This window comes from Carcharodon carcharias, chromosome 2, assembly GCF_017639515.1.
Source record: "Carcharodon carcharias isolate sCarCar2 chromosome 2, sCarCar2.pri, whole genome shotgun sequence".
NCBI classification, from domain to species: Eukaryota; Metazoa; Chordata; class Chondrichthyes; order Lamniformes; family Lamnidae; genus Carcharodon; species Carcharodon carcharias.
Window position 1 is genome coordinate 128,392,732 of NC_054468.1, and position 20,243 is coordinate 128,412,974.

The 20,243-nt window shown below is 43.9% G+C and overlaps 1 protein-coding gene across 1 annotated transcript in view; it reads right to left on the minus strand.

The window, feature by feature from the left end:
• Window positions 1-19,168, minus strand: part of LOC121293128 (A-kinase anchor protein 12-like) — a 378,319-nt gene extending 359,151 nt beyond the window's left edge. Inside the window, exon 1 of the mRNA XM_041215844.1 lies at window positions 18,871-19,168. Coding sequence (XP_041071778.1) covers window positions 18,871-18,999 — 129 coding nt within the window. The 5' untranslated portion in view covers window positions 19,000-19,168. The remainder of the gene's footprint in view (window positions 1-18,870) is intronic.
• Window positions 19,169-20,243: the final 1,075 nt, after the last annotated feature.

The following is a 20,243-nucleotide window of genomic DNA, read 5'->3' on the forward strand; positions in this document are numbered from 1 at the left end:
GAAACTTGCATTTAGTGGAACTTGGCATATTTCTACGTCTCAAAACCCTTTAAGCAGATACACAAACTAGTTTATTTAAACACAACTAATCTTAAGTGCAGCAAGGTGTCAAAAACAGCAAGAAAAATAAAGTGTTACATCAGTTAAGGCATATCTATTAGCCAGGATACATAATACCCTCCTGTTCCCCAGTGTGCTATGGAATCTTTCATGTCCATCTTAACTGGTCAGAACTTGGTTCAACATCACAATAAACAGTGCAGCATGCTCAGTACTGACATCCCAATGTAGATTTTGGACTCAAGCTCTAGAATGGTAGTGGCACCCATGATCTTCTGAGTCAGAGGCAGCAAGAGTGTTACCAAAGAGCCAAGAGTGACATCCATGCCAAATTTCCCTTAAATTCTGTTGAAGAGTCATAAGGACTCGAAACGTGAACTGTGTTCCTCTCCACAGATGCTGCCAGACTTGCTGAGTTTTTCCAGGTATTTTTATTTTTGTTTTGGATTTCTAGCCTCTGCAGTTTTTTGCTTTTATTTTTTTCCCTTAAATTACATTGATATTCAGGTTCAAAGAGAACTTTGAATTTAGCTCAGACATAGAAACAGGAGTAGATTATTAAGCCCCCTTTGAACCTATGGGTGGAATTTTATGGCCCTGTCACAGCGGGGGCAGGGCCGTAAAATGCAGCAAGCCATTCAAAAGTCCATTGAATTTGACAGCACAAAATTCCACCTTATGTTATCTAGCCACGAAGGAAGGCCAAGATCGATCAAGGACAGAGTCAGGTACTCAGGGAACCAATGAAATAAGCAACAACTTGCATTTATGTAGCAAAACATCCATGCTTCACAAGTGAGTTATGAAACAAAATTTGACACAGAGCCTAAGATATTATTACAAGTGCCCAAAATCTTGATTTTTAAAAGGCTGTTACAGAGGAAAAGATGTAGAAAGACAAAGGTTTTGGAGGAAACTCCAGAGGTTAGGTCCTATAAAACTGAAAGTAGAATCAATGGTGGAGCAATGAAAAAATCAGGGATATGCAAGAGGCCAGAATTGGCAGAGTGCAGCGATCTTGGACAGTTGTAGGGGTAGAGGTGGTTAGGAATAGGGAAGAGCTTGGCTGTGGAGGGATTAGACCATAAGACACAGGAGCAGAAGTGCAGGCCATTCAGCCCATCAAGTCTGCTCTGCCATCCAATGAGATCATGGCTCATCTGATAATCCTCAATTCCACTTTCCTGCCTTTTCCCCATGAAAACTAATGAGCATTTAAAACAGTGGCTGTGCCAAGCTGGGAGCTAACCTCTGGGATATGGTGCAAGTTAGGATAAAGGCAAACCATTTTGAGAGGGGAAAACAGTGCAAGAAACAAGCTAAAAAGCTCAATTCAGAGATCGCGCAAATGATGACATTAACTTAGTAACCAAAACTCCCAATTGACAATGTAGAGAACTCAGAAGACACAGCCATCTCCAAGAGTCAGAATGTCAGAGAAGTGGATTGAGCTTTGTCCCAAAACATAGTTGGACTGTTTCGCTAGAGGAGTTATAGGCCTTTTCATCCAGACCATAAGGCTTAAATTGAAACATGTGATTGTCATTGGGTCATGCGGAGCTGAAACCATGTGAATCCAGCTCAGAAGACTGACTGAATTAAGTCATTAAGTTGAACCCAGCTAAATGCTGGGCTCTTTCGATTCCAGAAGCTAGTCAGTGTGCCGAGAGACAACTAATCTGATAAGGAGTGTTCCACGTGCAGCTGCTCATTTCTTGACCTCTGACAAACAAGAGAGAAAATATGTTTTCACCAACACTGCATTCCATTCAGCCTGTTGGACCTTTTTTTTAAAAAAAAACACATCAAGTCGGTTGTCTCACAACCTGTCAAATAGATGAATTATACCCTGCAGCTTCCCTTCATGGCCAAGTTAAACGAAGTACCCTCAAAGGCCATTGGTTGCTTAGCAAGTAGAAAGGCACCTGGCAAGGATAGAATTTCAGCCAAACTGCTCAAACATGGGAGCCCCATCTGCTGCCACACCTTCATGACTGTCTCCCTCGCTGTTGGAAGGTAGGGTCCATTCCATTGGACATGCATGACGCAACTACAGGGCTATCCCACACTCCTTAGCATCACTAGGAAGGCCTTCGCTAGGGTCATGCTTAGGAGACTCCATCTACTTGCAGACCAAGTGTATCCAGAAGCACAGTGCAGCTTCCGTGTTGGCAGATGTACAAAGTGGATATGATCTTCCCCACATGCCAGCTACAAAAGAACTGTAGGGAACAGGATATACCAATTAAACACTGGGCAAACAAAAAGGCAAACACAGATAAATTTCTTACACAATCATTACCCCCACCTGGCGACTCTGCTTCACAGGCCCAGCGTACTAGGCCAAAAGAGGGCCTGATTATAGTCTGTGTAGGGGAAAAAGGGAAAGGAGCTGATTACAGTATACTTGGTGTGTGGGGGGGGTGTGGGGTTTCACAGGCTTCCGTCACTGAGGACGAGAGAGCTTGGCCGAAACCTCAGCGGCCAGTAACTGTTGCACGTTATGTTCTATGCCTGTTCGAAAGCACTCTACTTTCCTCGAAACCTGGCCCCACATTGAAGCTGCACTCCTCCCACATTCAGGTACCTTAGTTACTTTGTGAACTAAATCCATTTTATTTTAAAGCTGCACTGTGCAGCAGAATCCCCAGTGAAACAGTCGCCTCTGGAACAATTAATATTGTGTCAATTGAAATCCTTTGTAGAAAATTAAAAGTTTATTTAACTTGTCTGTAATGTCAGAAGTACATAAAATAATAGCATTTTTACAAAGTGCTTTAAAAACAGATGTTCATACTTATGGTGCATCATACATGTTGATCTACAACGTGAAATTTCATGATTATATACTGCTTTATTGCTACCTTGTTTTTGCTGGGGTCATGTTAATTTTCAAATGTTAAAACAGGGTCACATTGGAAAATCATTCAGGAACTACTGATCCAAATGGTAATATTCTGAAGGATGTGCAAGAGCAGTGAGACCTGAAGGTACAGATTCTCAAATCTTTAAAAGATGGCAGGGCAAGTCGAGAGTGCAGCAAGAAAGCAAACAAAATACACAGCTTTGTTAGCAGGGACACAATGCAAGAACATAAAAGTCACGCTAAATCTTTATAAATGACTGCTGGTTAGGCAAGAGCAGGAGCAGTGCACACAATTATCAAACCATACTTCAGGAAGGATGTCAAGGCTCTGGGGAAGTTGGGATTAGAGCAAAAAAAAAGGGAGATCTAATAAGAGGTATTCAAAATTGAGGGGTTTTGATAAAGCAAGTAGGTCACCAACCAAAGGTCACAAATTTATAATAACTGTCAGAAAAAAAAAAAGGAGAAAACATTCTTCAGAGGGTTGAGATCTGGAATGCACTGTGTGAAAAGAGTGGTGGAATCAGATTCTGGAGGAAATTTCAAGAAGACGATTGGACGTGTACTTGAAGAGGTCTAATTTTCAGGATTTGGAGGGCAAAAGTGCTGAGGCGGAGGAACTAAATCGGACAGTTGGTTCAAAGGAATGGCCTCATGCTGTGCTTTAAGATTCTACGATTCTCTTGTCCATCTGGTCTGTCACAGAAACAACAGTACTGTAATAACCTGGGTCACTGCAGCAATAAAGCCCAGTTGATGACTGGTGGGTTCACTCCAGAGGTTAATACTGAATAATACTTGGTAAATGAGCCCCTTTCCAGAGGGCATATACTTGTTGCATTTTCCACAGGTCATGTATACAAAATGTACATTCTGGTAGTTCTACTTACTGACGTATATCAGATTACATCTGTGTAGCATCCAAAAGCCTGACCAGCGGAGAACCAGAGTCCACCAACTCCACTACAGCTTTAAAGCCAGAAGTATGCAGAGAAAATCAGGGTAGTGAACACTGCACTCCACTGATCTCTAAAAGCTTCTCATGGTAAATGTTTCATACATGCATTTTTCGTTGCCCTTTGCGCCCAGTATTAAAATTTACAACAGTTGTGGAAAATCTCTTGTAGACTTCAAGGGCAGAAGTTTACGCCAGCAGGATTTTAAGGTCCCGCCGAAATCAATGGACTTTTGAATGGCTTGCTGCATTTTATGGCCCTGCCCAACGGGGTCATTAAACTCCGTCTCAAGAGTCAAATCTTCTTTCTGCTTTAATGGGCAAATGGTCAGCAGATACAAGGACCAAAATCTGCAAAGTGTTTCTGCTGATAGCAGTGAGGTATAAAGAGCAAATGAACAAACTTGAATTGATATAGCAACTTTCATGAACTCAGGGTGTCCCAAGTCACTTCACCGTTAATGAATTACTTTTGAAGTACAGTCACTATTACACCATAGGAGTAACTAGAGCTAATTTGCACACAGCAAGATTGTCCAAACAACAATAACAATGTTTTATCAGTTGGGGGGAGTGAATATTGTTCAGGACCCTTGCTTTTCTTCAGAAAAAGTGTAGGATCATTTGACACCCACTCAAGGCACAGATGGAGTCTCATTTTAAATTTCATCATAAGATGATACCTCCAATAATCCAGCCCTAGGAGTGTCAACCTAGATGTGTTCAATTCTTTGAAGCAGGGCTCAAACCCACAACCTTCTGACTCAATGACTTAAGTTGGTAGTGCTCTCACCTCCAACACCATTTAAGTATAACTTTAATTGTTACAAATCCTATCTTTTGAGCCAATTAGCACATTGTATTCTCTATAAATAGAAATTCTTATATGCATATTTATAATGGAAACTGCCACATACACAAAAAATGGAAAGATACTGAGAAGTGGAGAGGACAGAGGGGCCTTGGAATACATGTTCACCGATCCCTGAAGGTAGAACAGGTAGACAAGATGGTTGAGGAGGGATACTTTCCTTTATTGGCCAAGGTATAGAGTATAAGTGCAAGGAGGTTATGAAGGAACTGTGTAAAACACTAACAAAAACAAAAATACCTGGAAAAACTCAGCAGGTCTGCAGAGAGGAACACAGTTAATGTTTTGAGTCCGTATGACTCATTAGTTAGGTCACAGCTAAAATACTATGTACGCTTCAGGTCACTGTATTAGGAGGAGGATGTAATCACACTAGAGAGGATATAATGGAGATTTATGAGGATATTGCCAGGAATGCAGAATTTTAGCTATGAAGAAAGATTGGATAGGCTGGGGGTTGTTTTCCTTGGAACAGAAGAGGCTGAGGGGAGTTTAATTTGAGGTGTATAAAATTACATAGGGGCTGGATAGAATAGATATGAGGGACCTATTTTCATTAACAGAGGTCACTAAACAGGGACATAGATTTAAAGTAATTGGTGAAGCGGTTAGAGGGAGATGAATGAGTTTTTTTTCCACCCGGAGTCTGGAATTCACTGGCTGAAAGGTTGGTAGAGGCATAAGTCTTTGGCACATCTAAAAAAATACTTGGATAACCTACAGGGCTACAGACCAAGATTTGGAAGGTGGGCTTAATCTTGATAATTCTTTGGCAGCCACAGGCATGGGCTAAATGGCTTCCTTCTGCGTCTTAAATTTTTCTAAACTTGCCTTAGTGAAGCTCGTTTCTCCATTGGTAGAAATCTCTAATTGCAGTGTGATGAGTTTATATGGCCAATTTCAATTATAAATGGTGACATAGGAATTTATAATGGAGATATGAAACAAGGAGGGAATGAGACAATAACATCTGTGCAACTCTAATTATCCCCATCCTCTAACATCAATTCACTGAGTATTCACAAAGCCAGCACTACCCATGCATAATGGACTAGATATAAATATTCCATATTGCTTTACATTCCCTTTTGCAATTAGCATTTCTCTCTTGCCCTCTGCCTCATTCATTTCTTTCCTAATAAAGCCACATTTTCAATTTCACTTTTGCAAGAGAAACTTGACATTCCGTTGATGCCACTCTCATTTGAAGCGAAGTCCCAAGGAGCAGCAATCTCAAAACAAATTCCCATGGGAATCCTGGAGGACATTGCCACTAAGGACATAACCACCCTGAATCTATTAAGCTTTTCTATATAAACACTCCATGAAACCACTAGATTTCAAGTATTCCATGGCCCGTTCTTCAGATACAATAAGCCCGAGCTGACTATTTAAGGATTAATTTGGCTTGCTATCAAAGCCTATTGATCCTATTATTACACTGCCTATGCCATCATACGTTTGGCATAGGCTGCAGGGCAGGAGCTGGAAGCCTGATTTTTAACCTCAAATGGTTACGTAGGGGGCAGGCGGAGCAGAGGGTGGTCACGCTTCAGCGGTTGCCCTTTGCCGATTGCAGGGCGGACCCCTTAGACTGAATCCACCCTTCCTTCCTATCTGATCTCTCTCTTAAACCCACCCTCCCCCTCCCACTGCCCCTAAATGCCCTCTCACCCTCCCGGCCCAAAGCCCCAGACTTACTTGCTCCAGGATCCTAGGCCTTGGGCCCCTCACTTCAGCTCCAGTCCCAGCAGTTGCCACTGATAGCCTCCTGGTGCTGCCACTGGTGGAGCTGCTGGCCAATCCAATTTAATGAAATTTAAACAAAATGTTTGGCAGTTAACTGTCAGCGACCATACTGGTGCATTCTCCATGGCAACGGCACTTGCCAACCAATCTCTTCGCATACAGTATAAAATTGTTTTTGCCTTTACACTGGCATTCTTGCAAGGTGCCCTGATGAGCGCAAGGTGAAAAGCTTAGACAAATCTCTTTTTTTCAGCAAAAGCAAAATACTGTAGATGCTGGAAATCCAAAATAAACAGCAAATGCAGGAAAAACTCGGTAGGTCTGACAGCATCTGTGGAGAGAGAAACAGAGTTAACGTTTCAAGTCCATGTACTCTTCTTCAGAGGAAGAGTCATAAGGACCCAAAATATTAACTCAGTTTCTCTCTCCACAGATGCTGCCAGACCTGAGTTCTTCCAGAATTTTCTGTTGGTTAGTTTCATGTTGTAGCCTGCCCAACTTCAGGAATATTCCCATATTAAATTCAAACTTTGAATATAACAAAAAGCAGTTGCAAGCCTCAGCAACTGAAGCCCTGGTCTCTGGTTTTAAATAGTTACCAAAAAGCAAATGGGGTTATCTAGGGCTGCAAGCAAGTTAATCTAACTAACCTGCCAAGTTGTAAATGCTACATGACAGTGCACAGGTTGGATAAGCAATGTGCAAAAGTCATTCCAAAAAAAGCATGCAGCCATTTAGAAGCTACAAACCAGTGTTTACATTCCAAGTGGCCAAGCGTTAAGAAAAAGCACAAATTTCAAGGTTTTCATTCAGATTTAGTATCCCAGTGCATTGAACTGGAGTGTCTGAAGGACTCCCTGATGATCAAGTGAATAAATTTTTGTCTAGTATGGCAGTAAGGTACAGCACACACAATTACACCCCCTGAAAGGAGTCAGAGAAGGGATGAGTAACTTGGAGAGAAATTTAAAAGATAAAGGTATCCAAATCTAAGCTGTTACCAAGTCCCTTGTTTCTTCTTACCTACATTGGCGTTGGTGGACCAGAAGCTTTGAATTTAAAATTTTCACCCACATGTTCAAATCCCTCCATGGTCTTCCTCACTTCCCCTCTCTTCACATCCCTAACTTCCTCTGCCTATACATTCTCCACAAACTCAGCGTTTCACAATTTCTGACCTCTTACGTGTCCCTAATTTTTGTTCACCACAAAATGGGTGGCTGTGCCTGCAGCTGCCAGGCCTTAAACTCTGGAATTTCCTTCCTAAAATTCATTGCCTCTCCTCTTTTAAGATATTCCTTAAAACACACCCTTGGACCTTTAAGGGGAGATGATGGCGCAGTGGTCACTGGACTAGTAATCCAAAGACGCAGCCTAATGCACTTAGGGATAGGGGTTCAAATCCCACCACAGCAGCTGATTGAATTTAAACTCAATTATGGAAAAAATCTGGAATATAAAGCTATCCAGTAATTTTGATCATGAAACTATCGTTGACTGCCATTAAGGCCCATCTGGTTCACTAACGTCCTTTAGGGAAGGAAATCTGCCATCCTTATCTGGTCTGGCCTACAGGTGATTCCCGATCCACAGCAATGTGTTGACTCTTAAATACCCTCTGAAATGTTCCATACAAGACAATTAGGGATGGATTAGGCCAGTGATGCCCACATCCCGTAAAGAGTAAAACAAATCTTGTGTCTCAGTGTTAAACTTTGCCTGATGACAGTCCTGTAAAGTGACTTGGGAATACAGTCAAAAGGTGCTATATAAATGCAGGTTATTGTTTAGAATAACTGTGCACCTAGCTAAAGGAGGAAATATTTGAAGTTGAGATCAAAAGCTGGGTCAAATGAAGACAGAGGGGCAGCGAGGTATAGAGAGCGAATTCCAGATCATAGCTTTATGTAGCTGGAAACACAGTTGCCAATGGTCATTGAAGGGGTGCACAAGAGTTGGAGTACGCATAATTCAGGGCAGAGAAGGGTAGTGAAGATTTGAAATTGGTGCAGCTACAGTTGGGAAAGCTGTAGAATTTCCAGAAAGTCCTGACCGGGGTAAACAAAATCAAGACCAGAATAATTTAGAAGGCTTCATACCCTTGACAATATCTGTGAATAAGACATTCAGCAGAAACTTTCATCATCTCCTTCTAGTTTTTAAACAAACATTCAGTGCAAACATGTTCCAAATTCTCTAGAGAACAGGAGGCCACATGTAACAATCAAAATTCTGGCTGACTGGTCGGGACTGAAACTTGTTGCAGTTTTTGAAGATGCTGTCTTCAAGACTGACTTGCGTGTGGATTTTGTTCAAATGTAATTTGATGGGAGGCAAAATAAAACACTTATTGGAAGCCTAATGAATTTTAAAAGAAACACTGGATATTGCCTGCAGCATGGGGGCCAAGCAGATTCCAAACAAGACTTATTTTTTACTGTAGGGAAATTACTAAGGCAAACTCTTACTTTTAATAAAATGCTGGAGGTCAATGGAATTAGATTGGTTCAGAAAAATAGTTCCAGCATCTCTGAAGCCAAAGGTTATGAGAAAGGACCGCAGAACAAAATGGCATTCAGCCCTTTTGAGCCTGCTTCACCATTCAATTAATCTGTACCTCAACTCGATTTACCTGCTTCACTTCAATATCCTTACCTGACAAAAATCTATCCATCTTGTCCTTGAAGGCTCCAATTGTCCCATTAACCAAAGCTTCTGCACAAGCATATCAACGGACTGAAGATATCAATAGACTAGTCAGGTGGACAGAGCAGTGGCAAATGGAATTCAACCCGGAAAAGTGTGAGGTGACACACTTGGGGACAGCTAGCAAGACAAAGGATAACACTATGAATGGTAGGACCCTGGAAAGTACCGAAGATCAGAGGGACTTTGGTGTGCATATCCATAGTTCCCTGAAGGTAGCAAGGCAGGTAGATAGGTGGTTAAGAAGGCATATGGGATACTTGCCTTTATTAACCAAGGCATAGAATGCAAGAGCAGGGAGGTTATGCTGCAACTGCATGAAACGCTGGTTAGGCCACAACTGGAGGAGTGTGCAGGTCTGGTCACCACTTTATAGGAAGGATGTGATTGCACAGGAGAGGGTGCAGAGGAGATTTACCAGGATGACGCCTGGGCTGGAAGGTCTGTGCTACAAGGAAAGATTGGATAGGCTGGGGTTGTTTTCCTTGGAGCAGCGAAGGTTGAATGGGCACCTGGCAGAGGTGTATAAGATTATGAGGGAACGTTCTGTTGAAGGGTCATTCAGACTCGAAACATTAACTGTGTTCCTCTCCACAGATGCTGCCAGACATGCTGAGTTTTTCCAGGTATTTTTGTTTTGGATAGGAAGGCACTTTTTCCATTAGTGAAGAGGTCAATAACCAGGGTGCATAAATTGCAGGTAAGGAGGTAGAAGGCTGAGAGGGGAGTTGAGGAGAAACTTTTTCACCCAGAGGGTGGTGGGAGTCTGGAACTCACTGCCTGAAAGGGTGGTTGAGTCAGAAACTCTCATAACATTTTAGTAATATTTAGATACACACTTGCGTTGCCATTGCCTCCAGGGCTATGGGCCAAGCGCTGGAAAATGGGATTAGTCTACTCAGATCTTTGTTGACCGGCACAGACACGATGGGCTGAATGGCCACCTTCTGTGCTGTAGACATCCATGAGTCTACGAAGGTTTTGCTCAAATCAACAGAAACCCCAAAATTCCAATTCAACCACAAATAAGACACAATCGTTTAGGAAATGCAGTTTATTTTACCTGGGAAGCTTTATGCAAGAAACAGTTTCAAGTCAGGATTGATTGCCCCTTCATTGAGAAAACTGACTATGTGAGAGACATATGAGGATTTGATGATTATCTTACTGTTGTGTGCAATTCAAAGTCCTGCCATATTTAGGCATATCCTGTATGTGGTTACATTGGCAGACAACTAAATAGTCTGAAAGAGAGATATCAGGATCGAAAATCTCAATATACATCATGTATGATGTACTAAATACCACGCTTACCTAAATCAAATTGAAAACATTGACAAAAATGTCACAAGCTTTGAATAAAAATTGCAGTGAGCTGACGAGGTTAAAATAGACCACCCTCAACATCCCCAGTTAAAGCCACACTGATGCATCAGTTGTTCATGCTTAAGCTACTCCCTCAGTTAGAATCCTAGAAAACAGGCCATTAGCTACACGCGGATGGTCATACTCGACACAAGCCACCTTCCACTTTAATTATCTCTTTTCACCATAGCCCTCTTTCCTTCTCCTACATGTATATATCAAGACTTCCTTTAAATGCATCAATGCTATCTGTTTCAGCCACTTCATTTGTTAACTGTGCAAGGATCAGGCTCACCTCCATATATTAACTGAATCCAAGTAAGGAACTGTCTACAGATTCCAAGGTATACCAGCTGTTGTACTGCAAACTGCACTGATTTGTAAAGTGAAGATACTGTGATCCCCAGAGAGAGAAATGAGTGTTTTAATTTCTTCTTTCCTCTCCTTGCTCCCAGGGGAGCAAGGCTGAAAAGGGAGATGATGATGATGAGGGTCATGAGAATGTCTGCACTCACTAAAAGAATTCAGGCTGTGAATGGTTAGTTTTATTTTTTTTTTTAAAAAGTGTGGCCACTCTCAGAATCAGGCTCACCCCTGACACGTATGGCATGACTGAAATATGGACAAAGCCACCTACATTGGAGTTGAGTCAAACTGTTGAAGAAAAGTCCTTTGGGGAGAAGCAGGGGGTGGAGTAGATAAGGGAGGCACTTTATTGGTCCACCCCACAAGGCAGCCTTTCAATCTTTTAACTTAGATTTTTAACAGCACAGGAACATACCATTCAAACCAATAGAAAAACAGAATTACCTGGAAAAACTCAGCAGGTCTGGCAGCATCGGCGGAGAAGAAAAGAGTTGACGTTTCCAGTCCTCATGACCCTTCAACAGAACTAGGTGAATCCAAGGAGAGGGGTGAAATATAAGCTGGTTAAAGGTGGGGGGAGCGGTGGGGTTGGGTTGGGGGATAGAAGTGGAGGGGGGTTGTGTGGTTGTAGGGACAATCAAGCAGTGATAGGAGCAGATCATCAAAAGATGTCACAGACAAAAGAACACAGAGGTGTTGAAGTTGGTGATATTATCTAAACGAATGTGCTAATTAAGAATGGATGGTAGGGCACTCAAGGTATAGCTCCAGTGGGGGAGCATAAAAGATTTAAAAATAATGGAAATAGGTGGGAAAAGAAAAATCTATATAAATTATTGGAAAAAACAAAAGGAAGGAGGAAGAAACAGAAAGGGGGTGGGGATGGAGGAGGGAGCTCAAGACCTAAAGTTGTTGAATTCAATTCAATATTCAGTCTGGAAGGCTGTAAAGTGCCTAGTCGGAAGATGAGGTGCTGTTCCTCCAGTTTGCGTTGGGCTTCACTGGAACGATGCAGCAAGCCAAGGATAGACATGTGGGCAAGAGAGCAGGATGGAGTGTTAAAATGGCAAGCGACAGGGAGGTTTGGATCATTCTTGCGGACAGACCGCAGGTGTTCTGCAAAGCGGTCGCCCAGTTTACGTTTGGTCTCTCCAATGTAGAGGAGACCGCATTGGGAGCAACGAATACAGTAGACTAAGTTGGGGGAAATGCAAGTGAAATGCTGCTTCACTTGAAAGGAATGTTTGGGCCCTTGGACGGTGAGGAGAGAGGAAGTGAAGGGGCAGGTGTTACATCTTTTGCATGGGCATGGGGAGGTGCCATAGGTGGGGGTTGAGGAGTAGGGGGTGATGGAGGAGTGGACCAGGGTGTCCCGGAGGGAACGATCCCTACGGAATGCCGCTGGGGGGGGTGAAGGGAAGATGTATTTGGTGGTGGCATCATGCTGGAGTTGGCGGAAATGGCGGAGGATGATCCTTTCAGTGCGGAGGCTGGTGGGGTGATAAGTGAGGACAAGGGGGACCCTATCATGTTTCTGGGAGGGAGGAGAAGGCATGAGGGCGGATGCGCGGGAGATGGGCCGGACACTGTTAAGGGCCCTGTCAATGACCGTGGGTGGAAAACCTCGGTTAAGGAAGAAGGAGGACATGTCAGAGGAACTGTTTTTGAAAGTATCATCAGAACAGATGTGACGGAGGCGAAGGAACTGAGAGAATGGGATGGAGTCCTTACAGGAAGCGGGGTGTGAGGAACTGTAGTCGAGGTAGCTGTGGGAGTCGGTAGGCTTGTAATGGATATTGGTGGACAGTCTATCACCAGAGATTGAGACAGAGAGGTCAAGGAAGGGAAGGGAGGTGTCAGAGATGGGCCACGTGAAAATGATGGAGGGGTGGAGATTGGAAGCAAAATCATCGATGTACCAGTCCTACTCCGGCCCCCTTCCACAACTCTTTCTCCAGTAATCATCGATGTACTGGAGAAAGAGTTGTGGAAGGGGGCCAGAGTAGGACTGGTACATCGATGATTTTGCTTCCAATCTCCACCCCTCCATCATTTTCACGTGGCCCATCTCTGACACTTCCCTTCCCTTCCTTGACCTCTCTGTCTCAATCTCTGGTGATAGACTGTCCACCAATATCCATTACAAGCCTACCGACTCCCACAGCTACCTCGACTACAGCTCCTCACACCCCGCTTCCTGTAAGGACTTCATCCCATTCTCTCAATTCCTTCACCTCCGTCGCATCTGTTCCGATGATGCTACCTTCAAAAACAGTTCCTCTGACATGTCCTCCTTCTTCCTTAGCCAAGGTTTTCCACCCACGGTCATTGACAGGGCCCTTAACTGTGCCCGGCCCACCTTCCGCGCATCCGCTCTCACGCCTTCTCCTCCCTCCCAGAAACATGATAGGGTCCCCCTTGTCCTCACTTATCACCCCACCAGCCTCCGCATTCAAAGGATCATCCTCAGCCATTTCCGCCAACTCCAGCATGATGCCACCACCAAACACATCTTCCCTTCACCCCCCCGGCGGCATTCCGTAGGGATCGTTCCCTCCGGGACACCCTGGTCCACTCCTCCATCAGCCCCTACTCCTCAACCCCCACCTATGGCACCTCCCCATGCCCACGCAAAAGATGTAATACCTGCCCCTTCACTTCCTCTCTCCTCACTGTCCAAGGGCCCAAACACTCCTTTCAAGTGAAGCAGCATTTCACTTGCATTTCCCCTAACTTAGTCTACTGTATTCGTTGCTCTCAATGCGGTCTCCTCTACATTGGAGAGACCAAATGTAAACTGGGCAACTGCTTTGCAGAACACCTGCAGTCTGTCCGCAACAATGACCCAAACCTCCCTGTTGCTTGCCATTTTAACACTCCACCCTGTTCTCTTGCCCACATGTCTATCCTTGGCTTGCTGCATCGTTCCAGCGAAGCCCAACGCAAACTGGAGGAACAGCACCTCATCTTCCGACTAGGCACTTTACAGCTTTCCGGACTGAATATTGAATTGAATTCAACAACTTTAGGTCTTGAACTCCCTCCTCCTCCTCCACCCCCACCCCCTTTCTGTTTCTTCCCCTTCCTTTTGTTTTTTCCAATAATTTATATAGATTTTTCTTTTCCCACCTATTTCCATTATTTTTAAATCTTTTATGCTCCCCCCACTGGAGCTATACCTTGAGTGCCCTACCATCCATTCTTAATTAGCACATTCGTTTAGATAATATCACCAACTTCAACACCTGTGTTCTTTTGTTCTGTTGTCTGTGACATCTTTTGATGATCTGCTCCTATCACTGCATTCTTGTCCCTACAACCACACCAACCCCCTCTACTTCTCTCCTCCCCCCCCAACCTTAGACCAGCTTATATTTCACCCCTCTCCTTGGATTCACCTAGTTCTGTTGAAGGGTCATGAGGACTCGAAATGTCAACTCTTTTCTTCTCCGCCGATGCTGCCAGACCTGCTGAGTTTTTCCAGGTAATTCTGTTTTTGTTTTGGATTTCCAGCATCCGCAGTTTTTTGTTTCAGCCCAATAGGTCTGGTCAGTAATTATGCTCCACATGAGCCCCTCCCAACCTAGTTCATCTAACACTGCCAACATATAATTTTATTCCTTTTCTTTTATGTTCTTATCTAGCATCTCCTTAAATATATCCAAGCTGTTCACCTCAAGCACACCATGTGCATCAGTTCCCTGTTTTAACCACTCAAGGAAATACATTTTGACCGAATTCCTTACTGGGTTTATTAGTAACCATCTTTCCTTACTGGGTTTATTAGTAACTATCTTATATTTATAAGACAGCCAGATCTTTCAGGAGTGAAATTGGAGAATACTTCTACACACCAAGTGTGGCAGAAATTTGCAAAATCAAATGTTAATTTTAAATCTGAGATTGATAGATATGTTTCAAAGGTATCAAGGGATACAGGGCAAAGGTAGATATATGGAGTGAGGTCGCAGATCAGCCATAATCCAGGCCTATGGGGAATCGGCAGGGGAGTGGAACTAGCTGACGAACTCATACAGAGAGCTGGTATAGACACAATAGGCCGAATGGCCACCTTCTGTGCTGTGAGCATTCTATGATTCTATTCTAATTATGGGCCCTCCTTTTCTTCCCCCCCAGAAGTGGATCATTACATCTACCTTATCAAGCCCTTTCACAACTTTAAAGCCCTCTAGCAGGTCACTATCTGAAAAAAACACCACTTTTAAATCATCAATAAATCATTAACCATATTGAAAGCAGCCTTTTTAAAGAACAGGATTAACACCCCAGCCACTGAGGCACAATCAAATGGATGGAATTTTACATCACCACATTAAGATTCAGACATGGTACAGGTATCATAAAGGAAGCAACAAAAGCACCACAGTCACACTATGCTACTCTATTAGAATGGCTCCATGACTCTGAAAATATGGGAATATAGACCAAGAAATCCTGGCTGCAAATTCTAGGCTCCTGCACATGTGATTTTCTTCACTCCTGTTGTCAGCTGCGTCTTATCTGGAATTACCTCCCCAAACCTCTCTCCATCCTTTTTGACACTCTTTAAAACCTTTTATCCAAGCTATTGCTCACAGTCCTAATTTTGCCTCAAGTGGTTCATGGTCAAATTTTGTCCAATACCACAATGCCAAAGACACTATATAAATGCAAGCTGTTGTTATGGAAAGAAGAGAAAAACAGCCTTCTTCCTGTTCATTAAATAGTGCTACTTTGGGCCCCGCTGGGGGGGGGGGGGGGGGGGGGGGGGGGGAGAATATATCCAGTTTATACAGCTACCTTCATGTAGAGAATTAGTTCATATGGTGACATTAAACCAAGTGCCACTACTCAGGAAGAGGATTCAGAGTTCTTCCAGTGTCCTGGGCAACATTCCTCCTTTATCAACACAAGAAAACAGTTAATTGATCATTTGTCCAAAATTTGAGACACATTGCCGTGCACAAAATGGCTGTCATGTTTGTCTACACATCAAGCTTTGCTTAAAAATAATTAATTGCCCATGAAATTGAGATGCACAATAAAGGTCCAAATAGTAAATGCATTCAATTTTCCATTATGGGACCTTGCTGTGCACAATTTGCCTGTTGCATTACCTACGGTAGGAACCAAGCATCACAAGTCAGTTGGGAGTTTTGGAATATCACATCAAAAGAATAATGGCCTCTATAATTGGAAGTCTCCACCACCCCAAAATATAAAATCCAATTCCTTTTAGGCACTTTGTACCTGAACTACCAACTTTAGAACTCTATGAATATGCCTGTAGTTCTCCAATCCTTCGTGGTTAAGAGTCTATTCTTACACCTCATCAAACATACACCACCGATCTCTCTGCATGGCCCATTCCGTCACCTATGTTCCCCTACAATCCCCTTCAGTTTGACATGTACCCTAATTTGATATCAACAAATTGTGGAGAAGCAAAGGAATTTGGGTGCCCAGGTATAGCAATCAACTAAAGGCTAGTCCACAGGTACAGAAAGTAATCCTTCAGTTGTACAGAATTTGGTCAGAGCCCATCTGTTGAACTGCACACAGCTTTGGACACCACACCTCAAATGACATATTGGTCTTGGAAGGGATGCAACACAGTTTATCATAATGAGACCCAGGCTTAAAATGTTAGGTTGTATTTCCTTGAGTGCAGAAGATTGAGGGTTGATCTAATAGAGATAAAAGGACTAACATCTTTCTGTTCCAAAGAAATGTCACTGATCTAATCATTAACTATGTTTATCTCTCTATATATGTTCACTAACCTCTTTCCAAATTATAGACCAAGTGATTACTCGAAGCAGGTAAAACTAATCGGTCTGTAATTTCATGATTCAGTTGTCCACCTTTCTTGAGAAGCAGTTCCTCTACCCTCAAGTCATTTGGCACAGTTCCCATTTCCAAGTGTTTTCTTTTGGTAATATAATTAGAGCCTCTGCTTTCTCATCCCAGTCTTCAGTATTCTGGGATATGAGCTTGGTAACTTTTAACAACAACAGAGTTAACGTTGAGCCCTGATGACTCCTCTTCAGAAGAGCTCTGAAGAAGTCATAGAGGCTTGAAACATTAACTCTGCTTTTTTTTGCCACAGATGCTGTTAGACCTACTGAGTTTTTCCAGCATTTTTTGTTTTTGTTTCAGATTTCTAGTATCCACAGTATTTTGCTTTTATCTTGGTAACTTTCAATCCTTATTTACCTTAACCTCCTTATAGTAATCTTCTTTATATTACATGCCTTCTTCAGGTACCCCTACAGTTTCACTCCCCATCTTTCCTCGGATACTCCTATAGCCTCACTCCTACATTCCTCTTTAAAAGTTGGAAGAAGCAACTTCAGCTTCTGATAGGTGAATTTCTTCTACATCATCTTCACCCCCCCTCATACTAATTATATATCCCTCTTTAAAATCATATTTTCCTCTATTCTTGGAATGCTCGCTTTACACCTTTATTCACAGTCACAGATTTACATAGAATTTGCAGCACAGAGACATTTTTTGCCCTACTGGCCTGTGTGTCAATGTTTATAATCCAGCCTCTTCCCGCATTACTTCATCTCACACATCCTTCTATTCCTTTCCCCTTCATGTACTTGGCTTCCTGTTAAATATCTATGCCATTCACCTTCGCAACTCCCAAGTGGGGGCTTTTACACATTCACTGAGTAAGGTCAGGGTATATTTAACCCTTAAATTTATCTGGTAGTGGGGAAGTATTTAAATAATTTAATGCTTAATCTACCACTTGTCCCCAGCCAATTAATCTCTGCCCACTGAAATTGGCATTTATGACATGGCATCAGTTAGGAGAGAGGAGACCATAGGGATAATGGGTACAAAATCCAATTGGCAGGATGGGAGACCTGATTTGCTCCACCCCCCCCCCCCCCCCCCCCCCAAGGAAGCTGTACTGGGGACTCAGCATTTATTTTATAATTAATTACCTTGGGATGAAGGAACAGAGCCATATATACAGTACAAGTTTGTTGACAACATCTACTCTTAGCTAGTGTAGCTTCGAGACTCCAAACGTGTTGCAATTGACGACAGACCCCACCCTTTCATTCACGTGTCTCCTTGCTTTATAATGCACTCCCAATATGGTAACAGATTGTCCGGATAGAATTGCTAATAGGCTGCCAGAGCACCAATTAAACCCTCCCTTTCTAGTGTTTGTGAAAACCCCTCTCCTTAAACCCCTCTATTCATCGGTCTCACCAGGGAGTTGTGAATTTTCTCCTCCCTGCCCCGTGTAAGGAGGACCACAATGGTCCTGGGTGAACGGGCCAACACCAAAATATCAACTCGTTCTGACCAAAAAAAAGCATGTCCTGAAATCAAGGACGTTAAGTACAAAGGGCGTCAAAATCTAAGAAAGTACAGCTGGCGTGCGGTTAAAAGTGTCTGCCCGTTTAAAGACCGAACTAAAATATGATTAGTAAAGTTAAGGTCACATTCAGCTCAGTCTGATCAGAAGAATCTTACTAATCAGTCCCCAGTACCGAGAATGCTCTGACTGGCTTCTGAATGTTGACAGGAATATGGGAATACAGGAACCAGGGTACAAAAGTACTGACATTTGCAACAATTCGTTTTTTCAATACATTGCTGGGGGGTGGGAATATACCAGGTTTAGTGTCAAAGCCTTTCCTGTGACAACTTTAATTTAAAGACATGGGGTTAGGGGAGAAACAAAGAGACGGAGGAGGAGGGGGGCAAGAGGAGAGATAAGGAGGTGGGTAAACTACTACTGCCCTAGGAGTTGGTCTGAGGAGGGCCGCTAGGTTTGGGACTCCTGGCTTGATCAGTGCCTGCAGTACCCTAGAGCCAGCCCGGGTTGAGGCTGAGGAAGGGCATCCTCCCCCTCCCCCAGGGTGAAACCGAGGACAGTCACCCTCCCTCCCATGCACTCACCCTGCTATCCGGCCCGTCAGTGTGCTGCCTCTCCTGATCGCTCGCCTCCTGCCGGTTTTTCTCCTCCTCACTCGGGTTGCCGGCTGGGCTGGGATGGCCGGGTTCCTGCGCCGAGATGCCGGCTCCCATCTCCGGGCTTGGAGGGAGTCACTCAGGTGACCGGCGAGGAAACGCGGAGTGGTTCCAAACACCGACAGGTTCCGCCTCCGGCTGTGTCCGCTCAGTTCCCGCAATCAGCCCGCAAACCCGCTCCGTCTCACCATCCGTCCCCTCACTGACCCCCTGGTCTGCTTGCTCAAAGTGTCCCCCTCTCCCCCTGGGGTCAGGCTGGACCCTGGACCCTCTCCCCCTCGGGTCAGGCTGGACCCTGGACCCTCTCCCCCTCTCCCCCTGGGGTCAGGCTGGACCCTGGACCCTCTCCCCCTCTCCCCCTGGGGTCAGGCTGGACACTGGACCCTCTCTTTCTTTTCTCTGTGTGTCTCTCTCTTTCTCCCCTTCCTGAGTCAGGTTGCTCTGGGTGTTTCCTCTCCTCTCTGCAGTCTCTTTCTCTCCCCCTCTCCAGTCCACTCTCAAAACCTGCAACTTGCTGTCTGCTGCTATCCTCAATCTCCAGTCCTCTTCTCCGTGGGCCAAACCCTATCCTGAACCAATGAGAAGCGGCGCAGGGAGGGACCAACTCAGCTAATGGAAGCGGCAGCCAACCACCCCCCTCGCCCTCCCGGAACATAGCCCACTGACCGTGAGAAGGAAGATCCACTTCGACCAGCAGTGATTTATTGTATCATATACAGTTGGTGTCTGCCGAAGGACAGTATTAACCCTCACCACTCCTCGCATCTTCACTCAGAAAGCTCTACCTTTCCACAGATTTAGTGACTGTTTCTGACACACACACCGTTGTACAAACTGAAGACACATTGTGCGAAAAATGCATATCCAATGAAGGTTTTTTATGGATTAGACAGAGGAACTGAGTAAATAGGGGGCAGGGGGAAACTTGCATTTCACGACCTCAGGCCACCACAAAGTGTTTTACCACCAAAATGAGTACTTTCTGAAGCAAAATCGCTGTTCCAATGTGGGAAAAGCAGCTGCCAATTTGCACACTGCAAGATCCCACAAACAACATTGTAATTGTAACCAGGTAATCTGCTTTAGTAATGTTGGTTGAGGGCTAAATGTTGAGAACGAAGGAGAACTGCCTTGCTCTTCTTTAAAATGGTGTCATGGGATCTTTTATGTCTACTCAAGAGGGCAGACAGGCAGACTCTCATCTGAAAGACAGCAACACTGACAGTGCAGCACTCCCTCAGTAATTCTCAGGTTAAATGTGAAACAAGGAAAAGCCATTTGGACCTGGTTCTTTCCCAAAG